Below are 17,474 nucleotides of genomic sequence, written 5' to 3'. Positions count from 1 at the left end.
AGGTTCAATCAGGGATACGAGAGTGCTGGAACGGGACATGAAACTCAACGAACTGGCCGAGGACCAGTCGTCACCGGGTCCTATATATACTGGGGATGATCAGCCCGCATGAGGCGCAGGTGTGTGCCTCCCAATTAGCACAGCCGCGCGGGCACCCGCACAGCTCGTGCTGAAGCGGCTGGATCATGACAATGCCCTCATTAAGGAGACAGACTTTGTTTTATTTGAAATTGGTTGATTTGTTCATTTGTTTGTGTAATTAGACAAAAACTAATGTGGAAGGAAGGAAGGAAGGAAGGAAGGAAGGAAGGAAGGAAGGAAGGAAGGAAGGAAGGAAGGAAGGAAGGAAGGAAGGAAGAAGGAAGGAAGGAAGGCAGGAAGGAGGGAAGGAAGGAAGAAGGGATTGTGGGAGGGAGGGAAGATTTCCTGAAACAGTGGGGTCCTACCATGTGTCAATAACATTTTTATGAGGGTCAAGTTGAATGTGTGGATAAAACTAACTTCCATTCAATAATGTTTACTTGTATTGTGGTTTGGTGGGTTAGTGACTGACTAACAGTTGTTTGGTTGCAGAGCAAAACATTTTGTAATCACATAAATTAGATGGACATGTTGAAGATGGTCAGGCCTTGTGGAAGATGAGTGCTCTCATGTTTGACATTGTAATAAATATAATACTGATACCAATTATATTGTTTTATGCTATAATGTACATCAAATAACAATCTGGCTGGTAGTCTTCTAATCTGGTAATCTATTAATCTGTCAGTGCACTTGTTTTTTTTCCCCAAAAGAAAACACCACCCTTAAAGAGTTGTGTGGACAAATAGACTCAACACCCTGATTTCCATCTGATTGTTCCATTCTGTTTTTCCTAAGAGTAGTTCAAAAGTTTTTACAAGCTGGGGGAAAAAAAACATACATACACAAACTCCCTTGACACCAACCTACACAAACACCTCTCATTTTTCATGAAAGTAGAATATAATTCCACATACATTAGTTTTACAGTAGTTGAATGAGAGAATAATTCCTCTTCCAAAATTAGTAGCTGTATAATCATTTTGCTTAAGATTCTTGACTCATAAAACAACAAAATGCCGATAGATTATTAGAAAGTACAGGGAAGACAAAATCCCCCCAACCGCACAGCAACTTTGTCCAACTATTCTGATGGGATCCCGAGTTGTTCTCAGGCTTTCTTGTAGACATAATCTCTCCAGCGTGTCCTGGGTTCTCCCCTGGGCCACTTCCTGGAGAGATGTGCCCAGAACGTCTCACCGGGGTAGTGTCCAGGAACGAGAAGACTGGTTCTAGCGCCCAACTATGTTACGACTCTTTCCCTGCCAGAAAGGTGACGTTCCACAGCCACGCATGTAATGCAGCACCGCGACCCTAGTGAGGATAAGCAATACAGAAAATGGATGTGCGTGTGGACTGCAGTGGTCAAATATATCCATATCCTAATTAATGCACCTGAAAGGTTGTACGGTATACCCAAAATCAGTCATAATAGCACCCCATTAATTTTGGAACATTACAGTATATGATGATAATATGATCTGATATATAATTCTCTTTTCTCTTTAGAATAGTGTTTGTTCAAAACAAGTGGTTGTTCGCCATTCATAAAATTATTATATATTTTTTTCTCTGTCCCAGCTTTGTGTTCCAGGGTTAGATAAGGTTAGGTTAAATGAGAGAATATTTGCAAAAACAAAAAACTAAACACTCAATAACAAAGAATAATATTCATCATTTTGAAAATTAAATAGCTTGTCTTTCTGGTGTGTTGAATAGGTTACTTTGCCAATTCTTCAATATGGATTGAAATTTTGGTAGTCAAAGATCTGTGGTGCTATAAAAGACTAAATAATAACAGTATAAAAGCTAAATAAACATTATAACAAATATTAATTGAATGGGCAACTATCAAATGTCAGGTGATGTGTGCAACATAGTCAAGTCAGAGAACCAAGGCAAACAAAACATTTATTCATAAATTACAGTATATGACAAAACCCCAATGCTACTAAAGTGGTTGGTGCTGCCCTCAGTTTGGTGTGGGTATGTGTGTGTGTGTGCAGGCGTTGTGTGTGTGCATTTATATGTTTGCGGGGTTTGCGTCAGAGTTCAGGAAAGCAGAAGATAGAAGCGGTGGAGGGCGCAGAGCGGGCAGAGACTTCAGATTCCTGACAGCCTGATGAATAAAACTGCCTTTAAATCTGCTCATCCTAGCCCGGAGACTCTGCAGTCTCTTGCCTAATGGGAGTAGAGTGAGGAGGCTGTATGATGGATGGGTGGCATCCCCCGCTATGTGGAGTGTTTTCTGGGTAAGGCGGGTGCTTTAAATGTACTGCTGGGAGGGAAGAGAGGATTCTGCTGATCTTTTCAACTGTCCTCACTATGCAATGGAGAGTCTTGCAGCAGGATGCAATGCAGAATCCAGACCACACTGTGATGCAGTTGGTTAAGATGCTCTCAATGTCCCTCTGTAGAACAAGCATAAAACGGGGGCCAGGGCTCTGCCTCTTCCCAGCTTGGATAGGAAATTGAGATGCTGGTGAGCTTTCTTGGCCAGTAATGAGGTGCTGCTGGTCCAGGAGAGGTCCTCGGCTATCTCCACACCAAGGAACTTGGTGCTCCGGACCCTCTCCACCGCAGGACTGTTGATGATCTAGGGAACAAGGTGGAAGTGCGCTTTTCTGAATTGACCCCTCCGTACAGGGCTCTTAACCATGCCTCCTGAAGTCACGTCACCCCACTGTTGCTAACCTCAGACAAACATTAGACAAAATGGCGTCGCAGAAAGAAAAGTCGAGAGCGAAATTGTCCGATTTACCAGCTGATTTTTCACTTGCATTCTTACCGAATAGTAAAATATCGTTGAAGAGCAGACAGCAGGGCTTCAAGTATTTCAGCGAGGGGTATTTCAATGGTATTTCCATGCATATCGACGGAGAAACCATTGATATTAGCTCAAGATCTTTCCGGAGTCAGAGGAAGACCGAGAAGCCACATACTTTGCATCTGCAGTTGAGTCCTACAAGGATATCTGAAGCTCACTGTACATGTCAAGCAGGGTGAGTGCATTTGTTATATTTTGCATATTATACATTTGTGGAAAACAATTAACCATACATAAATAGGTCTTAATATAACCCAAAGACGAATTCATCATTGACAGATTCCTATTTTCGTGTTATCTATCACACTTGTTGTGTGCAGAATCTGTATAATGTCTATCTGTATAGCCGTTTGTGAAGGAAAAGAAGAAGAAGGCGTGGCTTGATTTGTTTCTCTCGTTTTCTTTGTGTAACGTCACGCGCTCCCCTCAATAATTATTGTTGAATTAGTGCCGAACCTACGTAAGTCCCGAGCGAGTACGACAATCACTACTTTAGTGTCCTCAAAGATCCTTCCTTCAGTCTTGGTGTCTCGGTGCACGTCGAAGGCTTTTAGGACTCGCTAGTCCGGTTTAGCTTAGCTCGCTAGCCACCAACAAAGAGACACGTTTGTGCAGTCAGGTCCTCGCAAATTATCGCTCAACACAGATCAAGTGTGTCAATCATTCACACGTAGCTATGTTATGCAAGCGAAGAACTGCTAATTCATTTATATGAGACATGTATTGAAAATCAAAAATAGGGCTTACCTTCGTGCAAACATATCTGTTCCGGTTGATTTTAGATGGATTCAGTTGATCATGCGGTCTTCCACAAAGTTTGATCCATCAAAGACATTTTTTGTACTCGGTCTTCGGTTTTGGAAAGGGTACAAATTGAACTCCACCAACTAGCCTATCAGGATACCTGTCGTCACTATTACAAAGGCCGTGACTACACCGCTTAACCATATCTATTGTTAAGGATCCCTAAGACATGATAAAACGCAAGCAAAAGCTCTACTGAACCATGCGACTTTGACCTTTGTTTGTCTGAGGTTATGGCAGACGACAACAAGGGGCGTGGTTTAGGCACATCTCTGGCCTCTGATTGGTCAGCGACGCGGCCCACGCAAATTCTACGAAGGGGTCAGTTGTTTAACAATCTCGTTTTTTTTCCTCCTTCAGGGAGAGATGTTGTCTATGCACCCCCGCACAAACCCACACCCCCCAGGTAAAACGGCTCACCCCTGTAATCTGTCTCTACTCTGTTGCTGATGACACCCACTGTAATGTCTTTCGTTGAAAGATTTGTATATTTCACAAGATAAATAAGTTGGTTAAAAATATGTTTATTTCATGATGCGGTGCGTTAAAATGTTTTCAAATAAAAAGCGTCAGAATGACACCTCTTGACCTGTGAGGATTATTAAATTTCTATGCGGAGTGAGTGCTCTGTACGTTATAGGGGATCTTGTACGTGTGTACGGTAAGAATATGAGCACGGTAAATATTAAGTCTGAAGGCAACTCATAACTACCTTGAATGTGTTCTAAACGTTTGAACCTCAGGAAACGTTTGTTTTTGTTAGTATTGTATGTTCACAGACATTAGATTGAGGTCACAATTGTGTTTTATTTGAGAGCTCGATGTAAACAAGTGATCGTTGATGCAGCTATTGTTATGTCTATCAGAAATAAGGTAGCTACCTGCACTTTGCACAATGGTATACAGTGCGCAGTGTAATGTATTTATTTATTTTTTTGATCTTTCAGTTGCAAATTTGTTAATTCCTTTACCACAAGAGACCTCCATAAAAGCAAGAAAAGACCGCCTTGTGTACGGAGTTTCTGTATAAATTTGCTGGCTGTCTAGCTTCACATAGTAACGTGTCGTGAGGACAGCACACCCACCACAGTTGTCGTCTGCAAACTTGATGAAGTGGTTTGTATTCTGTTTATATTGACATATTACACAACGTCCCAACTTCCTTGGCATTAGGGTTTGTCTTCAAGAACTTGTCGTACGTGGTAAGGAAGCATTAAACATTTTTGTGACTACTCCCATAGATTAAGTAGTCCTCTTTTTACTGAAAAAGAATATTTTTGTATAGCCAGAAGAGGTTGTGTGGATGACCTGACCATACAGTCTATAAAAGATTGTTTGTATTTTACTAAAACTCTCTAATTTTTTATCAATAATAAATAATTTTCCATGGATGGCTTTAATGTTCAATGGAGGGATGTATCTTACGTGCAATGTTGAAAGGTACAGCCAATTGTTTCTGGGAGGTTCAGATGGGTTTTTAAAAGGGACCAGGGTGCCACATATAGTGAGGAGCTGGACCTCAGAGCAGGTAGAGGGAGACGAATGGTGAATAAGTTTTATTTAGATGGGTAATGGAAGTGGTCCTGGATGTAGTGGCAAGCGGGGAGCGAGGACAGGTGGCAGGTGATGGACAAGACAGGCGGCTGGCTTGGTGGCAGAAGTGACGTGGAACCCGAACACAGGAAAGCACTGAGAACAGGGGAACACAGGAGTCAAGAAGGGAATGAGAAAGAGTGGCTTACGCAAACTAACTGGGCCCTGGTGCTGCTTAAAGCAACTGCAATAGTGTGGCGAGGCTATCTCAGAGCAAGCACGCTTATATACACTGGTGGTCATGAGGCAGACTGGAAACAGTTGCTGCAAACAAGAGAGGAGAAGGGGGAGAGAGAGAAAAGACATAGAACGGCCCTCCTGCCTTCAAACTGGTTAGCTGGGCAGGCAGTACTGCACATGGTATACTTACAAACAGAAGATTGAGCTGCTGCAGTTTTTTAAAATAATTTATTAAGCGCAACTTTACTGTTACTGAGATAAATCACATGTTTTTATTTTTACCCCCACTGAATCAAGGAATAGCAAACAATTTCCTTTCATTTTTGTTTTTTTTTCTTCCTATTGTTGTGTTACCTTTGTTCGTGAGATATGGGGTTATTAAAAGTTATTATTCTTCTTCCTCTCCAGTAATTAGTTTTTTCATGTTTGGATCATTTCCAAGAAAAGAAATTCATTAATTCAGGCTCTGTGGAAAGAGACAGTCATGGCCCATATAGAAGAGAAATGTTGCTATTCCAGCTATTCTAGCACATACTTCAATGTCTTTATCGATGTTATGTAAAACTATAGGAGAAACTTGTTTTATTAATGGCATTTTTTCATCAATAGTCTTAGTTAAAGTTGATATAACTGAAGTAATTCTGAATTGAAGTGAATTTCCTTCAAGGTATCCACACCTCTCAATACTTTAACTTGAAGTATGTGATGCTACTTGGAGCAATGCAAATATTGTTCCATCATTATTAGCGCTGCAACTGCATGTTTCCATCTAGTATGCTCATTTGTCCCTTGACAAACAGAAGCTCCAGTCAAGAGAATTTTAGTGTTTACAATAAGAGCTGCAAACTGATGGTTTACAGCTCCTATTGTGGGATAGGAGTAAGTGATTGGTTCAACCTTTTGAATAAAAGGCACCCGAAATATTGCTCCCACTTATCACCTCTGTTGAGAGGCTTCATTTCATGAACTTAATTGTCTTTCTCAGAACGACATTTTACATTTATTAATTCAGCGTGTGTTGTTCTGCTCATTCTGGTGCACATCTTGGCCACCCGGGGCAGTGTAAAGGCCAATTCATATTTTAATGAATATCATATATATCTGTAAGCACTGGTATAATCTGTCAATGTGTGGCTGCTTTTGTGTTCAAGTGTCAGTTGCTTTAAGGCGTATAACTCACCCACGTTGATGCTAATAATTGTCTGTGTTTGCATTAGCCCTCTGAAAGGGGCTCAAGGCAGTCTGGTTCTTTTCAACGGCCATGTACAGTAATCCCTTGTTAATTGAAGGGTTGCCTTCCAGGCCGCCTCCACAGTAGACGAAATCGGCGAAGTAGCAACTACCGATCTCCGGCCTGTTGGGTTTGACCTGCAGGAGTCGTGCCTCTTAATCACTTACTTAGCGCACACTCACGCTATTCACTGTACATACTTTTTCACTTACTACATCTGGACACATATACATGTCTAAGGATACCTGGGGGGGCTGATGTAGGGTTGGGGGGACTGCAGGTGTCAGACTTTGTTCCAGCTCGTCGGTGCTTTTTCCTGGTCTGAGCGCCCTGCCCCTCTGCTCCCTCTTGGATTTTAAATACACTACACACATTCACTCCCTTTCACTTTTAATGCACCCCATACACCCATCTATGGTCGTGAGTGGGGAGGATACACCAATTATTGGATATTCTGTCATTGTTTTTGCATGCTCAATTGTGTGAATTCACTTGCATGTGTCCGTAGGCCCACACCCTTATGATTCTTTCACTGGGTGTGGGACAACTCACTTATTGTGACAAATAAGTCATGAATACACATAGCGATTATGTATCACCCCGCTTCTATACTTGTTTTATAGACTTATATAATTCACTTAGTCAGTTCCACCATATTCCAGTTGTATAGCTGCGTTCACGATCTTTGTCTTGAATGTTTTTTCTCCTGTCCTGCCTTGTCCTGTTCTTCCTTCGCAGAGTGTAGAATGTTTCTTTGTTGTAGCTATGAAATGGTTTACTTCTCTCATTCTGTTTACAGTTAGTGCTTTGTCCTCTAGAAATTATGTTCAGTTTGACTGATCGACTCTGTTTCTCAATAAAACTACAATTAAAATATGAATAAATCATAGAGGAAGCTCAAAAACTCCATTGCAACACAGTAAAAGTGTTCTGGCATAAATTGAAATCAGATTTTCCATTCTGCTTTATCTAACAGCTGAAGAGGACACACACACACACAACTACCCACCGATTGTACTCCTCATATATTTTTCAAAACTTCATGTACTCGTACATACAATCCTATACTACCAACATGCAGTATGTGCAAGTATTATGTTTTGTCCAATCAAGGCTTGAGACCCCAACCAAAATGATAGGATACTACTGTATGTGATGTTTTTTTTTCAAGATGCATGGGTCAAAACCTCTGTGAGTGCATGTTTTAATGCTCCCTTACCACAGTTTTACGACAAGACTGGACTTGAAATTTGCTATCTTTTCCAATGCTTTTGTTAATCTCCGCCTGCGTGCTCTCCTTTCTTATTGGCTCGCCATGCAATTAAGGGAACCAATCCCATTAATCGCGTTGCTGATTAATCAATCTTAATTGTTCGGTGATGAGGACCATTTGGGAGTGGCGGTCCATCGGGATGGCCTCGCCACCTCGACTCCCAAGTGAAGGCCACCCCTGTTTGATGCGCTCTAATCTAATTAAACACATTAACACCAGCACCTGGCTCTTCTGTGAAGGACGTGCACACGCTGGCCTGCGTGCACGCTTCCCAGATGGGGCTTTAATGGCTCTGATGGTGGCAGGAGCGAGATGATGATTGCACTAAGCTCAAACACTCACACTCAGTGACTCACATGAGCACACTCAATCAAACGCTAGAACCAACTATATGTTCCGCACTCAATGTGGAGGTATGTGGTAATGGAGAACTATTTTAGTCCTCAATATACATAACTGCTCACTAAATGAAGTGATTAGCCTGGGCTCTCATGGTGCACCCGATTAGATTAGCCACGCTTGTGCTTCCTGCTCCAACTCACTGCAACCTAAACCCGACCTTGACCCCAATTAGCCTCACACTGATCAGAAAGAGCTAAGGGACACCAGTGCTCCGGCATCTGATAGTCCCGCCACTAATCGGCATAACTGAGTGGGATGGCTATGTTAAATGTGCCAAAGTTAATATATTGCTAATTTGAATACACAAAGTAAGGACAGCTCTTTTAGTCAAGTTCATTTACATTCAGCAGATACTTAAACAACAGATATTACAGATACACATATTAACAAAAATTCTCTGATGCAGCCTATCCCTGAACTGTGAACAAAAAGTAATTTTACTAATTGAAGTAAGGTTGTTTATTAAGCCATGTCTATGGTGGCCAATGGGCAGATGCATTGCAAATGGCCATATGCCTCAAATGTAGGAATGACACGAAATAAAAACACATAAAATTTAATTTGCATTGATCGGTAGCGCCTACCCAACAGAAGGAGCTGGAAGAGCTGGTGGCTAGGATGTGGAGGGTCCGAGAGGATCCTGCCCTCTCTGGACCTAGTTTGAGTGGCATGCAAGTCTTCAAGACTGGATAGAATGGTGCCGACAATCTATCCAGCGGTTTTGATTATCCGTTGCAGTCAGAGTTTGTCCTTTTTTGTGACAGCCCCAGACCAGACTGTGATGGAGATGCCTTCAGTATTAGTAATATATAGAGTAGACTATCGCATAATTCGTCACTTGAAACTGTTCTCTTTGCACAATTGTCATTGCACTGGTATGAAACGGTAAATCGTGAACGGGTAAGGGCAGTCTGTATAATCTTAACATAATGGGGGGCGTTGACGCACTCTTAACTGCTCTAACGGAAGAAGATTGAATCTTGCACAACTCTAACTGAATGTCTCTTGTTCTTTGTTCTTGTTAGTTAGTTTGTTCTTTGTTCTGAATGTCGTACCAGGGCAGCAAGAACTCGCCGGTGACAAATTCCTTGTGTGTTGTTACATACTTGGCTATTAAAGCTGATTCTGATTTTGCTCAGGTGGGTTGCCACCCAGTCTGAGGGTACATATAAACAAACTACATTTGCACTGACATTCACATTTACAGGCTATTTAGAGTTTATAATTATTACAATACAATTAACCTATTCTGCATTTTTTTGGTCATGTGCAGGGAAACCAGAGCACCCAGAGAAAATACAGTGGCTGGGAAGTGCAAAACAATATAACGAATTGTGAGAAACTTTAAAGTTCAGAAAACAAATTATCAAAACTTTCAACCAGGGGTCCCGAACTCAGTTTACCTTGAGGCTGCTGGAGGCAGAATCTGGCTAAGACAGGGTCGCACATGGACCAGCATGTCCTCGCAATTTAAATTAGAATTTTTTTAAATATCCAATCTTCTCAAACATATTTCTTTTTAACACAAAATAAGATAGGCAAGGACGCTGGTGCAAAACTGCTAATAAAACTCTCCATAGCAATGCTGCTGTTAATGCTGTAAACTTAATGAAAAATGGTTATCTGCTTCTATCGACGTCCCGCTCCCAAGAGCAACATACCCCACTGCGATCGGTAGGTTTGTCAGCTCCGCACACAACACTGTTACAGTACCATTCATTAAAAAAGAAAAAAAAAAACGTGGGCCGCATGATCATTAAACTTTCATATTAAAGTTGGGGCCACAAAATATCATCTAGAGGGCTACAAATGGCCCCAGGCCGCCAGTTTGATACTGATGGTTTAAAAAGATTAAATTTCAGAAGACAAATTCACAAAACTTGGGCTGTTAAAGGTCGCTGGCATATCGAATATCAATGAACAGCGGCCACTGGTCTCAAAGTAGCAGTCTGTCCCGGACGTTGTTCCCCCTAGTGGCCTGGCAGACTTCTGTTGAGGCATGCGAATGACCAGAATTTCTCACTAGCAGTTGTTTTGGGATTTGTTGTGGTATTTATTTGTTTTTGATACATTTTTTTCCTTTGAAGTTGCGTTCTGTGATTGGAGAACATTTATCTCGCAACATTTTTCTTTTGTTGTTGTTTTCTTTGAGGCTGTTTTCCACACTTGCAGAAAGATTTGCAGAAATATGCTGCAGAGCTCCGGTACGACACTATTTTGGTGAATTTGGTCAAGGTGCAGGCGAACATGTTTGGTGGATTAGACATTTAATTCATAAATATATGAACAGGCTGAATCAAACCTGCTGAATTATTATAGAATATATTGAACACATTATTGGTTATCATATTTTTAAAATATGACTGTCGGCGGCTCAGCTGTGAGGAGGCACACACGTGAAAAATCAGGGTGGGGGCAGTTTCCAAGTGCTGCTGTCTTTTTGCTTCACGAACTTTACATCATCTGCTAATTGAGTCTGTTCGCAGTTCTTTCTAAATTTATTTGGCAAGCTTTAACCTCTGCACTTGAGTTAATCAGTTTTGTTTTGTTTTTTTCTAAAGAAGCAAAATGAATTCACCCAAATGTACAGCAACATCCAGGTCCGCTAATCTGCATGTAGGTGGACTCCAGTGTGGACTAAGCCAGGCAAGTTGCCTTAAAAAAAAAAAACAAAAAAACTGTCATACAGATGAGAGAAAAGAACATGTCAGATTTTCTTCACAAGTGTCTGACAAGCAATAGTTCTTCTGTGATCTAGACAATCTGAAGCGTTAGACATTGATGGACGACAGCAGGTGAAATTCCAGCTTTATTTTCAAAAGAGTAACAAAGGTAAAAGCAAAGTAAGGTCATTGTTCACCTCTAGGATGGACTCAAAGTGAACGACAGCACAAAAGTGGATTTTTGTCAGTCGTGTGACTTGCTCGTAGAGTACTGGATGAAACGTGCACCATGTATCCCACCTCTGTCTTTCACCAGAAACATATTTACATAAAGATGTACGCAGTAACAACACACTACCAAAAGAAATTAAATTTGGGCAGGTTCTCTCTCCCTTTTACTCTTAAGTGAGAACTTTTAAGCATTATTTCCTGCGATCTCAAATAGTCTCAGTTGGAATAATAACATGCCAATTGAGTATTTTTGTGACATACTTCCCGTCAAATACCCAAAGGATGAAGAATTATATCAAACTTTACTCACCCTATTTTTTTTTGCAAGTGACCCAGCCTTCATCCTGCACACATACACAATGAGCCATTGCCATGAACAGTGGAGCTCGGGATGCCTGCACAAAGAGACTGCTAAATGTGAATCACGCACCTTACAAAGCCAGCTTGACCCTATTTTCCATTGTGGAGGCAGTGCCAAGCTATAGAATTACACGTGGCAATTACTGTGTTGACCCGTGTATGCGGCTGCAGCACACACAACAGAAAACACAGATCGAGTAAATGCCTGATATCAGAAGTAAATGCTTTTAGCTAACACTAATGAATCCATCCAAAACTAAGTGCAGCTCTGCTTACCGTTTGCATTTAATTTAGAATAGGATGTGGTTTGAGAGAAAAGTCTGTCAATTATCATGTATGCATAGTACATGAACTGGGACACCTCCTGAAAGCAAAATGAGTATTCTATATTTATATTTTGACAAGGTTTTCAAGAACTGAGTAGGGAGTAGTTGGAGGTTTGTTTGAATGTGTATCTTTTTGTGCACTCTTTTGAGACTTGTTGTCCTGAAGCTAGAGTGGACTCAAGAATTTTAACCCATATCTAAAGAACAAAAAATAAGCTGCACAGTGAATGACAATTTTATACCAAATGTCTCAAAATGGCAGCATGGCAACTGGTTAGCACATCTGCCTCACAGTTATGAGGACCCAGGTTAAAATCCAGCCTCCTCTGTGTAGAGTTTGCATGTTTTCCCCATGCTTGCGAGGGTATTCTCTGGGTACTACCGTTTCCTCCAACACCCCCTTAACATGGATGATCGGTTAAATAAAGACTCTAAATTGGTAGGTATTAATGCGAGAGGTAATGGGTGCTTGTCTATGCAGTATATGCCCTCCATTTGATCTCACGCTGCCTGCACCAAGTCAGTCGTGTGTACCACTACACAAAATTTCTTTCTTTTTTTTTTTCTTTTTTTAACCTAGCCAATAATGTAATAACCAGGCAATATACTGGTATTTATAATGTTATTTCCCAAATCTTACTATATTACAGGCTCAGGGCTTTTATTGTGTTATTGGCCAGTTATGTTATGGGACCGTTACATTTTAAAAACATAAAATGTATGACACTTTAGTATGTATTTAGTATGTTGGGGGACTTTTTACGGACTTTCCAAATATATTCATGGATTTGTATGATGAATGCAATCGAAAATATGTGCTCATATATTTGTATTGTATTGATCGTTCAAATTCATTTATTTCATTTAAACATACATACATACATACAAACTTTCAGGGCTATTGAGATCAAGATGGGCCCTACACAGGAGGTCACCTTGCTGACACGCTCCCTAATATTGTCTTGTGTTTTTTTTCCATTTTTGTTCCTTTTTGGCAATACTAAGCAACTTACTTACACGAGGGAAATCTTGCTAAGCCCTGGGAAGTAAAATCCAAAACATTTTTATCCAACATTCATGAATCATCGTCCTGTTCTCTAAATTACTTGGTGGTGAAGCCGTTGTGTTGTGCTGCTGTTCATGGAGGAGGCATAGACAAAATAGGGGGAACTGAGTAGGCATCCTGGTCAGGCTGCGACAGGAAGTATTTTGAACACCCATTCCTTCAATTCACCTTGCAAATCTATGCTCTCTAGCAACAAAAAAGACAAGCTTTATCTCCTCACAAACACCAGTAAAGACTCTGCCGCCCCCTGCTTCATGAATACTTCCCCGATGGCGCTGTACTACTGCCCGGGTTCCAACTACAGTGAGGGAACCGCAGCGTGGTGCTGTTGGTGAAAAGAAAAGTGGCAGAACTTGCCTCTATATAAACAAAAAATGGTGCACTGATCTCACGGAGCTCAGCACACACTACAGCCCTGACTTGGAACCGCTCTTTTGAACTTGGGGTCATTCTACTTGCTACTGAGGTTGCTTCATTCATACTCGCTGGTGTTTACATTGCCACCAGGCTACTACGAATACTGAACTGCAAATGGTGGCTGACAAAGTAAACTAACTTGGAAAAAAAACAAAAACACCAGAATACAGCCCTCATTTTTCATTTCCACAAGAAAATTAGATACCACAATGTGTCTTTAAAACCTCAACATGTTACATTGAATTTTATTGGAATTGGGTCACAGAATGGATTGTGTTGGACTTTGGAGTTTTTAGAAAATGCAGAGAAAAATAAAGATGGGAGCAGTTGAATGTTCAAGTTGTGAAACCACCAGTGAGTCTTTTTTGTTTTTTTTTTTTAGGAATACCAGCACAAGTTGCTTTTCATGTCACTGCTTGAATTTTTCTTTCAAGCCGTGTGCGTTATGGGGTGTCATCATTCATCCGAGTTGACAGGAAACTACTTATGATTTGATGTGCAAAGGGAGAAAATGCTGTAGGAAACAAAATTCCCTGCAATTTGGATCATGCCATCATACCTGTACAGCAAGTTAATGCGGTGTGTCACGTGACATCCCGCTGTTTTTTCCCCTCATTTTTTTCTTGTCCTTCTCCTACCTATTCACCGTGGCTGCCTTGTTTTCTCTCACCCCCTCCTTCCTTACTGCTTTATGCCTGGGAACAGCCCTTACTCAGGGGCTTTGATGAAATCCTTTCAAGCCACAGTTTGACATCCGGAAATGTCATTCCCAGATCACAAGCCGCTGAAACCAGGCCTGGCACGCCACTTCATTACCTTTGTTCATCTTCCACAAACACAAGAAAAGAAAAACACGTGGCTTACAAACTTTTATCACGCTTGGCTTTATGGCTTTTTAATATCTTTTCAAACAGTGGAAGGAAATGCTATTTTTAGCCCATGCACAGTATGTAGGGACAGGTGGCTCGTGCCTATCTTAATGCAATGAAGCATTTTGATGAACAAAAACTGGTTTTAAAAAATCTTTGTTCAGATAATGGATGCATCTGTTTTGTTATCTACATGCCTGCTCATCTTCATTATCGTTTATTCATGCAGGCCAATTGGGTCTTTGGGAAAATCCAAAAGTAGTTCAAAACTGAAGGAGCTGAAGTAGACTCGTATCTCAATCAACACTTTGCCAGTATCTTTCTGACACCTTCATAGAAAATTCCCACTTGCTCTAAATTCAGCACTGAGGAGACGGAAACATGTTTTCTTGGCCAAGCACTGGCAGGGATGTTGTAATTGAGTCTGAGACTCTGGAAAGTCTCATTAAGACATTGTCAAGTTCCAGGAGAGACCACACAGACCGTGTTTCGACACCACTGAGACTGGAAGATCCCCAGAGCCCAGCTCTTCTCCAGCTGGAGGGCAAAAGTGTATGCCTGTGTACAGGTGTATTTGTGTGAGTTTTTTTCATGCTGTGTGTAATTGCGCATCACATTCACAGGGTCTGTAGAGCACCATCTGCTTTCACAGCATTTGGTCATTCAAAAGCTTCTCCGGTTCACTGTTGCCACCCTGTGTGACAAACCATTGATTGATAGGAACACCTGTTTACTATCTCAGGCACTCTCCCAGCTCCCCTGAAGCAGCTGTTTTAACGGATAGATTTTAGGAGATACCGCAAGCCTTGGAGCTTGAGTTGTGTCTCAACATAAAATTCCAAAGAAAGTTCAATCTGCTCAAGTGGTGTTTCCTTTTAGTTCATCCATTGTACCGTAGGAATATTATCTGTATTGCACCATGTAAATATAATGTGAACATAATGTAATGTACTGTTAATGTAATGTAAATGTGAGTGGTGTTTTTTTTTTGTTTTTTTTTTTTACTTTTAAATGAAATGTGGAAATGTTTTGACGATCAAGATATCGCCCATTTAAAAAGATCATTGTCATGTAATTCCATGCATATAGTTTGACTGCATCAAGTTTCTTTTTTAATGTAATCATGATCAAGATGAGCTTTGAGATGCCAATGGCTTTCAAGTGTCTAATCTTAAATGAAACTGATTACATTGCCAGCAATGCTTGGCACATGCCCCACCAACTCCACACTTAAACAAAAACACGATACAACTCAATATGAGAGCATCTGATCTGTGTTTAGCTCGAAGTAAATTATTTCATAATTTAATGATCACAAATCCCATTTTCAAAAGACACTTTAAAAAAATAGCCATGTATAGGACTATCACTTGCTAAGAGCTTCACCCAGGGGCACGGAGAAGCTCGTGGTGAACGCCTCAGCCTCACAGTGTACTTTGTCAGACGAGGTGAGCTTCTGGCTTTGAATCTCTGCTGAAACCTTTCTCTGGGGAGTTTGCATATCTCCTTTCTTAATTAGGTTTTGTTGGGGCACTGCGGTTTCCAGAAACATTTATTGTGGTGTCTTTATATTCCCTCAGTTGACTTTTGTTAGGTCCAGGGTTTTACTGTCATAGATCATCCACGACCCTGAAAAAAAGATCAATGGTAGAAGAAAATGGATAGAGCTCGACGGTTTCTTTGCAAAAGATCTGAAAAACAAGCAGAGCTCAGCTGATTACTGGCCTATAAATGTTGTCCATAAGGGATTTGGTTTTAGAGGCCTCATGAAAAGCTTCACCTTCGAAGTTTAGCAGAAAAATAAAACAAATCAAGGGTTTCCTGTGATTACTTTGAACATATAATAAAATGTGCAACACTGAGACATGATTTTATTTAAGAGTGCTCAATATAATTTCCAATAGATGTGAAAAAATATACACATTACTATTTAGTGTTTGTATGAAATGTGTTGTGTAACTAAGGATGTATTAACTGGGCCAACAATTTATTATATCATCATATATTATCATTGGTAGCGTTTTGAATAGTCTTTTTCAAGATAATGGAGAAGAATGGTTAACTAATTACTCAGATTACTGCATCAGTACTTTTTGGAGAAGAATGTTTCTTTGGTGGATTAGTCTGGACATTTTGTGGATGAAATTGATTTCAATGTATAGTGGAAGACCCTATGTCATGTTTTTATTGCCATGTTTACAGTGTTGTAGTTTTTTTTTTTAACTAGTGCTGTGGGGATGTAATACCAATAATAAATAATAAACCAATGGCATTTTTTTCAATGCAGTCTGTTCAGGGTGAAGATGGTGTGAAATGGTTGGTGAGTGTTATCAGAACCCATGTTGTCACTAGAAATCCTTCACTGTGGCATTTGACACCGGGCACAAAAATAAATTACGTTAACGTATAAAATATGCATTATAGGTCATTTTCAGATGTAATCATCACCATTGCAAACTAAAGAAAACCAATGCCTATTTTGAAATTCAGTTCATGTTACCATTGCATTTGAAGGTTTTTTTGCCTGGGTCACCACACCTTTGATTAGGTAATTGAATTAAATTTCCAATACAAACATGCTCAGGCGGCAGTAGTGGCTGTGTGGAGTTTGCATCTTCTCCTCGTGCCTGCGTCGGTTTCCTCCGGGCACTCCGGTTTCCTCCCACATCCCAAAAATATGCGACATTAATTGGACGCTCTAAATTGCCCCTAGAAGTGATTGTTAGTGCGGCTGTTTGTCTCGATGTGCCCTGCAATTGGCTGGCAACGAGTTCAGGGTGTCCCCTGCCTCCTGCCCGTTGACAGCTGGCATAGGCTCCAACACGCCCCGCGACCCTTGTGAGGATAAGTGGCAAAGAAAATGGTTGGGTGGATACCACATGCTATTATGGGAAGCTTTAGTTGTCTGCTCCATGCCTGCATGCTACAATTCTAATACAAATCACTCTTTGTTTTCCAGACACTGCCAACCACCACATATGAGCTTGAGATTGTGGCCAAAGACATGGCAGGAAGTGAGGTGGGCCTGACAGGAACAGCCACAGCTACAATTACTATTACAGACAAGAACGACCACGCTCCAGAGTTCACACATCCACTGGTAAGAAACACAGATTTTGTTGTTCCTTCAACTAGTTCTTTTACTGTTAAT

At 40.8% G+C, this 17,474-nt stretch overlaps 1 protein-coding gene across 1 annotated transcript in view; it reads left to right on the top strand.

Annotated features, from left to right (window-relative positions):
* The window catches only part of cdh13 (cadherin 13, H-cadherin (heart)), a 289,553-nt gene that overhangs the window by 217,142 nt on the left and 54,937 nt on the right, over positions 1 to 17,474 (top strand). Inside the window, exon 9 of the mRNA XM_061822507.1 lies at positions 17,283 to 17,423. Within this exon, the coding sequence (XP_061678491.1) occupies positions 17,283 to 17,423 (141 nt within the window). The remainder of the gene's footprint in view (positions 1 to 17,282; positions 17,424 to 17,474) is intronic.

This window comes from Syngnathoides biaculeatus, chromosome 6, assembly GCF_019802595.1.
Source record: "Syngnathoides biaculeatus isolate LvHL_M chromosome 6, ASM1980259v1, whole genome shotgun sequence".
Lineage (NCBI taxonomy): Eukaryota > Metazoa > Chordata > Actinopteri > Syngnathiformes > Syngnathidae > Syngnathoides > Syngnathoides biaculeatus.
The sequence above is the reverse complement of the archived record's forward strand: the minus strand, read 5'-3'. Positions and strand labels throughout refer to the sequence as shown.